We start from the raw sequence: 9,912 nt of genomic DNA, 5'->3' as shown, positions 1-9,912 counted from the left end.
ATGTCTGTGTTCAGCTGCAGATTGTGTCATAATCAGCCCATGCTACCGGTGCCCCCCCAAACATGACCACAATCAATATCTGTGTCAGTACTCAACTTCTGTCAGATCACACATAGTTTTCTCTATACACTTCTCACATGTTTAATCCTAAAGTGGATGTTACACCAGAATTGTTCAGCGGGTACTGGTTAAGTCAGGAGCTGAAGACTATAGCTCCACATGAGACTGTATAGCCCTGTTAGCGTCACATAGTCTGTATTTCCCCAAAACTGAAATGCTATTGCAAGCATGTTAAGTCACATAGAAAATCTAAAATAAACCAGACTTTAGAAAACAACATGTTATGCATATATATAATTGTAATTCATTGCTACTGTTATACAGCTGAATAACTGCACAGCATTTCTGTAAATATGTGTCTGAGAATCCATTTAAGTGAAAACCAAAAGAAATAACAAACTGAGAACTCGGGTACAAATAGTTTTATTTCATATTTCTATGTTGTAGTGCTTTGTTACAGTAACGGGCTGCTCTGAAACACTGCCTTGGCAGTGTAGCCACCTAAATAATGTTGAAGGATACAACAATGATCTTAAAATTGATGTTTATGCTGGTTGTTATCTGGAACCGCAGTGTGAACAAAACCCATGCTGGCAGCCTAAAACCAACTTGTAGATGTTAAATCAGACCCAAAATAGACGGTCTATTAAAAATATCTGAATGCATGTGACAGTACAGCTTTATATCCCTTTAGTAAAACATGCATTCAATAAAACTCACTAAATAAAGCAACAACACAATACAGTAGGTGCTTCTCTACCTTGTTTTCCTGTCTTCTCCTACACAGTACTGCTTGAGGCCACTCTACATGGAGCAGAGATCTTGGGCTGTATTTGTCAGACGTATAAGTCCACATCAGTTAAAGCCCCAGGTGAGGGAGAGAAACAGCTTTACTGGAACAAGTCTGAAGGGAAAGGCTACAGTTTTTAGTAACCGATGATGGAGGAACCCCCAGAGTGGAGCTGTGATGCTGTATGATGGGCCAGAAAACTGGTGGGAAGGCGAGCTTGGTGGACAGTGCTCCTCTGACAGGCTGGTGAGATGGGTGGCTGTAGCAATCCCCTGTCACGAAAGGGAAAAGTGGAGGGGAGTGTAGCCGGATGGGGTAGTGTGACATATCAGAGTCTGCTGGGGTGAGAGTGGTGCAAACATCCCTGCTTTTATCCACAGCAGGAGGAGGGACGTGTCTGTCAATGCGTGATGTAATGGGGTTCTGTTTGTCTTCACTTCTCACTTCCTCCTGTCCTGCCTTGCTGTGATGTGGTGCTTCCTCCAGGCTGTGGTCTCTGGAGAGCGGTGAGCACCTCTGACCTTTACGAAACTTTGCCCTCCTGTTCTTAAACCACACCTGGAAAAGAAAACGTAAATGGCAAAGGTATTATTTATTTATTTAGTACGGTTCATGCACAAAGTAGACTTAAAGTACTTTATCAACATTTAACTTTAATTGGAATAGGAAACCAACTTCAAATTACTGAATAAAAAACAATGTGGAGATATAAATTATTTATTAATATAAAATCTTGTTTTAAAAGACAAAAATCTATGACATGAGGTCACAACCTGGTGTTCACACAAAATCAAGAACAATAAAACAACAACTTAAAATCACACTGATCACTAAAATGAGAAAAGGCAAAACAACCGAAGTAACAAGGATGTGAAGATAAGTGAAATGATGCTACATAAAAAAGAATAGGCTTAAAAATATTGTCAGCATGAAAGCAAACTGATCAAAAATAATGTTAATGCAACAAAAAGTGAAAATCACAGGAGTAAGAACACACACATAAAGTAAAGTCATAATACTGAGAAGTTGCATGTCTAGGAATTAATACATGTACCAAAAGGTAATTATAGCAGGGTTTCATTCATGCTTTCCAGTTAAATGTTCACCATAAATTAGCAACAACAGACATGTGGCAATTGTTTCAGGCCAACAGTCTGGCGTTGGGTGGGGTGTGCTCTCACCTGAATCCGAGCCTCAGGCAGGTTAATGCAGATGGCTAACCGTTCTCTCATGCCGACGTCTGGGTACTGCGTCTGCTGGAAGGCTTTCTCCAGAGCCTGCAGCTGGGACACTGTGAACGCTGTGCGGCTGCGGCGCTGCTTCTGCTGGTTTCCATAGCGAGCCTCCAAAATCAGCTCTGGTGGGTTGGAAATAAACAAAGAATAAATTACCAAAATATATTCTGAGTATGCAACAGGACTGCCTTAACTGTCTTCAAGGATGTACTGGAGGTTTGGTCTAACTAGACCCAGTTTGCACCAATTTTAGAGTAAGCTTCAAGTTTATCCCTGTTAGAGGCTGAGATAAATCTTAGTAAATTGGTCTTGGTAAAAATTGATAAATTGAGATTAAGATTTTCTAATTTTATATTGTAGTTTAAACTAGCAATAAAAAGATTGTTTACCTCTTTCATGTTATTGTAGAGAAAGTATTCAGATCCTTTCTTAAGAAAAGCAATACTATGCTATATTATTATAAATAAAATGTTTTCATTGAAAATTGGACTTGAAATAAAAGTAAACATAAGTAGCAAAATAGAAGGAATGATGCAGAAAAAGTAGTTTAAATGCTTTACAATTATGTAATAAATTATCTGATTGTTTACTGTAGCAGCATCTTATTGTTTAGCTTTAATTGTTTTATACACTGTTCATTTTCGAAAAACATGTCGAAAAACATAAATAAAATGTGAGATACTAGTGTCTAAAGTTTTGAAATATGTATATATATGTTTACTGTATACTTTAATAAGAACAGTATAGTGAAGTATAAGCATGAAGAAAAGTAAAGAAATAAGTAATCAAGTACAGGACTTGAACATATTTAGTTTGTTACTTGCACCATGGCACATATTTGCATGTACCATATAATGAATACTTATAAACCATAATAATTTTAAACAAGTGAAAAAACCTCCAACCTGAAATCAAACTGTCAGCTCCTACATTGCCACTGTTCGATCTGACCGGGACTGTGATCACCTACCGGCCAGTCTCTCAGCCACAGACAGGCTGTGCACCGTGGGCCCTGCTGCGGAGTAAACGTGGTACTGCTCCGCCATCTGGTGGGGCAGGTCGAACAGCATGGAGTTGACACCGTGGAGGGGATACACCACACCGCTGGCTGACCCGCAGAAATTCAGGGGGTTCATTGTGAGTCTAAGAGACAGATTTATGTCAGATGTAGTTTTAAATATGGAGAAATGCAGGATTCACGCTCAAAACCCCCTGGCAAAGTCTCCACATCTGCGTAATTAACCTCTAAAACTTTCAAATGCACATTTTTTAGTTGTTAGTATTAGAAACTAAACGCCTATCTGAGAGAGAATTGGCTATCAGAGGCAGCAACATTAGGTCTGATGGTGTTTATTAGGTTACTGTCCCTTTGTTTCTTGCAAATGTGAATTCAAGCTTTAAAATATTCTGGTGAATTTGGGAAGAAATATCTGCTCTGACACAGGGCCCAGTTAAAACACGGGTGCCCACTTTTGCATTTAACACCCGGAAAAGCAACAGTTTGAACTCAAATATTACAGCTCAAAATCCTGATTTCTTTGGTAGCCATCTTACAAGTAACATAGAAGAATAGTCCACTCATTCTACATTGTTTCCGTGGTGAAAATATTCTTTAAGCTTTTTTCTGTCCGCGCAGGATTTTACTTTCCTTAGCTGATTACCTGTGATCCAAAATCCCGAGTTGGTGCGTGGGTTCAGGTGCGTTTTTACGCACGGAGTTCGACCTGGCGAGTTGTATTCCGGTATTTTCTAGTCCAGTTTGGGGTTTATATCCTCGCACACCAGCGCTTTTGGTCGTTCCACGGACCTAAATCTCCCGAAACCATTCTCACCCACGACTATTTAAGAAGCATTTACCCAGGCTCCCCTCAGCCATTAGCCAATAGAAAGAAAGGTATTAGCCGGGATTAGGTGGGATGAGGGAAGAGAGGGGGGTTGCAAGGGGCTCAAGTTTTTGAAACTATTGAACTTGAGAGATTTATGCCAAGGATCCCCCCATAAGCGAGCGTTTCATTCCCTCCCGTTAAAACAATTAAAACAATGTGGTCGGCTAATCTCCGAGGCAGGACAGATTAAAATAACAGCCTTTGATTGTCCTCTCCTTCTCAGTCCCCTTTCTCCCATACCGCTGGCTCTGACAGTCTCCCCCTGGGGGGGGGGGGTTCTCTGAGGGTTTGTTTTACTAACAGGGACCATATTTTGCCTATAAACTGTCACCATGTGAAGTTAATCTGAACCTTGCTCAATGAGAACAATTTCCTCAGATCCAGCTAAGCCAAATTAGAAGTCTTCCCAGGAAGAGGGAAAACATCAAATTATCACCAAAAACGTCATCCTCTAATGCCAAGTTATTAATTCTTCAGGCACCAACAATTTCATCATCATTATTATTTTCTTTGCACTTTATAAACTTACAGAAAAGTAGCTGTGTACACACAGGTGCAGTTTGGAGAGTATTTACATGAATATTATATTTGATGGTACTTTTTGCTCCCATGCAAAAGCCGTTGATTGCAGTGATCTGACAGCTACAACTTCACAGATTCATGTTTTACCCACTAATAATGGTCAAACAATATGTCAAGTGGTCATTGTCCACACTGAGTACCTGTACTGTTGATATCTGACTACATTTTGCTGATAATATTTTTGTATGTTTGTTGAGTAAAAATCCAAATGTTAAGAACAGTCCAAATCAGAGCAGCAGGATAAGAAACATCCTGACTTTTAGTTGCTAGAATGGATAAAGCTACAAAATTCCCGGATCCTACATTTCCCATAATGCAACATAGTATCACATATTACTTATATAGGACAATCACACCGCTTTCTCCGTATTTTTCCAGATTGTAATGCAGAATTTCAATTTAAAGTCTGAAGCTGCAGCTGAAGTAAGCCAGGATACGTCATTGGGGTTGTTTGTTTAAACATTGAGAAACTACCTGAAGAGCCACAGAAAACATGAAACAATGTCTTTTACAGGATAAGTCATATTTATGATGAATAAACTGAACTTGTGTGTAAAACTGAAGGAGTGCTTCAACCGTTGCCATGTTGTTGAAACTATCTACTTTATGTGCAGTTTAAGTGCTGTCAGTATCCTTCTCTGAAGCCCTGAGTAGCCTCATTCAGGCTGATGTGAAGGAAAAATCACAATACCTAAATAAACTACCCAAATAAATTGTGTTTCCTAATAGGTAAAGTATTTTTTTTTAAATGTACTTTAAATGTAATTGCATTTAGAAGTGCTGAATTTCTTAGAAGTAACTTAAAAACGACAATTAAACGTGTGAAGTTCTCCAAAACAACGCGTTGCAGTGGGTAAACTTGTTGCATGTCTTTTTTATTGTATTGCAAACACGTCTCATTGTGTTCAATTTTAGTTTGCATTCTCATCTAAGAAACAAAACAATATTCTACAGGTACATTCCTACACCAAAATGAAGTGCATATGAAGAAATTGCCTGTTAGTATTCACAGATAAATATGTGAGATGTCTTCAGTGTTGTGTACTTTGAGGGTGTAGCCAAATAACCATGGTTCACTTCTTCGTCTCACACCCACACACAATCAACAGCTCAGACTTCCAAAATATGTGAAAATGTTTGTGTTCTTTTTTCCCCTGGCTTTTTTCCTTCTCCTTTTGCTGTTCTTGGCTGTCAAGCTATATTAGTGTCCGATAGAAATAAGTCATTTAGAAGAGGCTCCATCGGCCAGCCCCTCAGCCCCACTAAAAGCTCTAGGATTAGGTCCCAGAGGCCTTTGTCTCCGCAGCCTGCAGGATTAGAGGAGATTTACTGCGAGGAGAGAAAAAAAGTAGTTATTTCATGGCACTTTCATGATGAAACCTGGCCAAAGCTGTGTTGGCTGGGGGGATTAGAGGAACACAAAGAGTGTGGTTGTGTGTGACCGTCCCCATCCCAAAGCTGCCACCACTGACTCATTCAATGCCCCCACCACCCCCGGATCATTTCTCCTTCTGCAGGCCAGGAGGGCTCGTCCAGGTTCACCTCCTACCCATGAAGGCGATCAGGGTTCAGTCGAAATGAGTAATGGCCTCTCCGGTTAGGTCCTCACTTCTCAGTCATGCAAAAACTTCCTGACTGACTTGCTTCATCTCCAAATTCCCACAGACATTCAACAAATTCTATCAGTCCTCAAGTTAATCAGCAGTTTGTGGAGCAAGAATTAGGTCTAAGTGTGTCAGGTCTAATCAGCAGGATTAGACGACACTCTCTGTAGGTATCTTACATTTGCAGACTGAAGTGCTGAGGTAAATGAGAAGGTGCTGGATTGTGGTCCCTCCTGTTGTGTTTAAAAGTGCTTAAAAGGAGTTATCCTGCTCTTAGAGGATCCACTTACACATGCATGGATTATAGTGAATAAAAGACAAAAGGCTGAGTCACATCACTGACAACAGTCTCACCACTGAGCAGGTGAAAACTCACGCAGGCTTAAAAAGGGTTGTCACATAGCAGAGGGAATTAACAAGACCGTGCTGCTCTGGTATGATGCTATAAGAAAATTACAACACGAATTATCACTGTCAAAACACCCAGTCCTTACCCTGCTCTATGTCAAATAACATTAAGTTATTAGAGTTTCATGTTTAGTTCACATTGAGAATCAGATTTTTTTTTTTTTTTTTCATTTCATTTTAGTTTTTGGAAGCTTTTGGATAATTTAACTAATGTGTTTTATGCTTTAGTCAAACTTAGAATGAGTTTTGGGTTGCCAGATAATGAAGAGTTAATAATAAAAGTAATTTATTGGAGAAAGGTATTGAAAGCATTAAAGAAAATTGTTTTGTAGGATGATAGATCTAAATTTAAAAAAAGAATAAATCAGGATTTCAGCTTTGGATCCTGGCGCAGAGACTCTTTATATACAGTGTGTGGGCGTGACAACATGTTTGGCTCCAAACACTCCAGAAACCAACCTGATCTAGTTCATGATCACATGAAACAAACAAAAGTTGTTCTCAGCAGAAAAGCTGGAAGTTTCAAATATTTGGCATATCTGATTAAAAATGACCGAATAGATTTTAAGGCTGTTACCAACTGTGGATCAACTAATGAATTCAGCTTGTTGTCAGTTTGCTTCAACAGTTAATATACCTGGTGTTTCTTGACAAAAGGTGTTTAATCATTTAGAAATTAAATTTAATATTAGTGGGAAATAGGAGGCAGTTGATGAAAGTGAAAGCAAAGGGGGTGGTAACGTTTTTTTTTTTTTTTTGCTATTGTCTCCTCTGCTTTCACTAAGAAGTCGTTGTCACTGTCTCCTGTTTAACAGATGTTTTATAAAGCAAACCCCCTTGTGTTCAGGCTTTCTTTAATTACTTATCAATAGTGGAAATTTGTATTGACAAGGGCCTGTCAGGAGGGGACCTTTGTAGTTGTCAGTTATCTCAAAGTAAGGCCCCCATGGACACCAATCCGAATCGATTGGCATGCAAAACACAATTGAAATGCCTTTTGGGGGCTGCTGTGTTAGTTCAGGAGCATGTGGGTTGAAGAGGAGAGAGCAGGCGGAGGAGCTAAAGACTTCTTCATTGGGGGAATCGATAGGACTGGGTGGCCTTTGACCTGAGGGAGACAGGTCGGCGGGCGATGGGTCAGCCTTAAGCCCCTCTGAGTGCCAGGATCACGCTGTGAAGCCTGACACTGGCTATGACACAGTCAGGGCTTAGATTGACATTGACCTGGCTGCAAACACACAAAGTACACAAAGTGCACCCACAAAAAACTCATACACACACACTTAAACACACATACATACACGTACGCACACACACACAGATGTGTCTGATGGAGAGAGTGGAATTGAAATCAAAAGATAATTTTATGTCTGAGTTTATTAATTTAAAGTGATGTGCCGGACGTCTGATTAGCGACCTGGAGTCTTATCAGCTTCCAATTAGCTTTTATGATGTCCTGTGCAGCCCCTGGGAGCATGGCATTAAGTAGCTACGCCGGCAGATCAATACAAGGGACTGAGTAAACATCAGTCTCTTAATTGGGCAAGAGCACAATATATTAAAAATGAATTGGGAGAGAGACAGACAGACAGCTGGGGGTCAAGGGCACCCACAGTGGGCTGGAGGGTGCAGGCATAAATTCAGACAAATAGAGAGAGAACACACTTTAGGCTTTTTCTAGCCATTATCTTCTCATCATGGTATTTTAAAGCCAAACAAAATATTAACTGTGTACACAAAGACATTGGACCTCTTGCGTGCAAGGCTGAGTTCAAACTGAGAAGAAGTGAAGATACACAAGAAGAAAAAGGGAAGGGGGGGATCAAATGCAGAAAAGTGAGAAAATCAACAAATATGCAGAAATGCAGGCTGTGACATGAAGATTAATATTGCTCCAGAAAAAGCAACAAGCATCGAGCTGTTAAGTGCCTGTATTTGTGAACATTAAATCATATCACTGAGCTGTTTTGGCTTTTACTTTCTACTGTCTATAAGGAATGAAGTTAGTCATGAACATTGTCTATTAGCTCTCTGCCTGAAGTATGTTGATTAAATTTGTGTTCACTCATATTCTGGGGTGACTTAGGCATGTAACAGATCAAACAGATGTAACAGATTGTTTCCTGGAATGAGAATAGACACTATAGTCAGTAAATTTTTAATGACTGAGTGTATAATCACACTTCATCATTACTAAAACAGTTGGATCAGGATCAAGTCAGTGAAGTGTTTCTTTGCTCAGCCTCTTACAGAGATAATGCAGCCCTCCATCTCCCAGCATGGGGTCAGTTTCTGAGCGCTGGCCTGGAGCTTCCCCCTCATGACTCCCACTAGTCAAAGGTGATCACAGGGAGAGAGAAAGAGAGGCACTGATCGAATTTGATAATGAAGACAACCTCTCTAAGCTGCTTTGCTCCACATGTTCAAAATCTCCGCAACACTCAATAAACACTAGGAAGCCCCCTCCCTGTCACTGCAACATTGTGTAGGTATTGATCCTTGCTAACTGGCTCTTTTAATACCTGGGGTCTGTGGCCCAGCCTGGGGAAATGCATACTGACATGTGACTAGAGGAGCTTAATAGGCAAAAACACCAAAGAAAGGATGGGCCTCTTCGTTTAGCATTTCTCTCCCATTTTTTTCCAATTTACACATCTGCTGGAGAAAGGAGAATTACGGCCACTGCACCTGCTGTTAAATGGACATAGAGTGAGGCCAAACACTGTACCGAGAGAAAGCTGTCACACTGTCAAAAACTATTTGTGCAGCAAAGGTGGAAGAAGTATTCAGACCTTGCACTGAAGTAAAAATCAATAAAATTAAAAGAAAAATTAAAGCACATATAATTCCAAAACTTTAGTGGAGATTGCCTCTTATGTCTGTGCACCAACTACACTTCAAAGTTGTTCATGTCAAAGGAATAACTGACTCTTCAACCTAAGAAAATGGAAACAAAACTGTCAATCAATTTAAGTTTACTGAACTTATTTTCTTAATTTTCTGAATCAGTTTAATATTATTTTAATTTATAATACTTAAATATATAATACATAATACATGTAATAATACATAAATATTCAAGTTTAGAGAACACATGTTTTTAAGGCAGCAAGAAAACATTTAAATATATAAATGATTTATAGTATGTGTGTGTGTGTGCTTATAATTTTGGGTGGTTTAATCTGTGATAAGGTATTGTATCTCATACACTACTCATGTATTTATATAAAGCATTTTAATGAGCAAAGTAGTAAATACAGATGCCAGATAAATTTAGAATAAAGTACTATACTATACTTGACTTAAATGTAGAAGAGTAGAAGTAAAATGAAGATGTGTTCAAGTTA

The 9,912-nt window shown here is 39.4% G+C and overlaps 1 protein-coding gene across 1 annotated transcript; it reads right to left on the bottom strand.

The window, feature by feature from the left end:
* Positions 1 to 919: 919 nt before the first annotated feature.
* dmbx2 (diencephalon/mesencephalon homeobox 2) lies at positions 920 to 3,774 on the bottom strand. The gene is made up of 4 exons (XM_026322899.1): positions 3,747 to 3,774; positions 3,056 to 3,228; positions 2,032 to 2,207; positions 920 to 1,408 (listed from the first exon to the last, which is right to left on the bottom strand). Exons 2-4 carry the CDS (start codon positions 3,219 to 3,221, stop codon positions 920 to 922), a joined length of 831 nt encoding a protein of 276 aa, XP_026178684.1. The 5' UTR covers positions 3,222 to 3,228; positions 3,747 to 3,774.
* Between the last annotated feature and the right edge of the window lie 6,138 nt (positions 3,775 to 9,912).

This window comes from Mastacembelus armatus, chromosome 4 (assembly GCF_900324485.2).
Source record: "Mastacembelus armatus chromosome 4, fMasArm1.2, whole genome shotgun sequence".
In the NCBI taxonomy this organism is placed as follows: Eukaryota; Metazoa; Chordata; class Actinopteri; order Synbranchiformes; family Mastacembelidae; genus Mastacembelus; species Mastacembelus armatus.
Note: the sequence above shows the minus strand (reverse complement) of the source record. Positions and strands in the feature narration are given on the sequence as shown.

Coding starts and splice junctions, on each gene's coding strand:
- dmbx2 (XM_026322899.1), bottom strand. CDS start 3,221: ATGAACCCCCTGAATTTCTGCGGGTCAGCCAGCGGTGTGGTGTATCCC. Junction 2,208..3,055: donor TGTGGCTGAGAGACTGGCCG/GTAGGTGATCAC, acceptor CCAACCCACCAG/AGCTGATTTTGGAGGCTCGC. Junction 1,409..2,031: donor TGCCTGAGGCTCGGATTCAG/GTGAGAGCACAC, acceptor TTTCTTTTCCAG/GTGTGGTTTAAGAACAGGAG.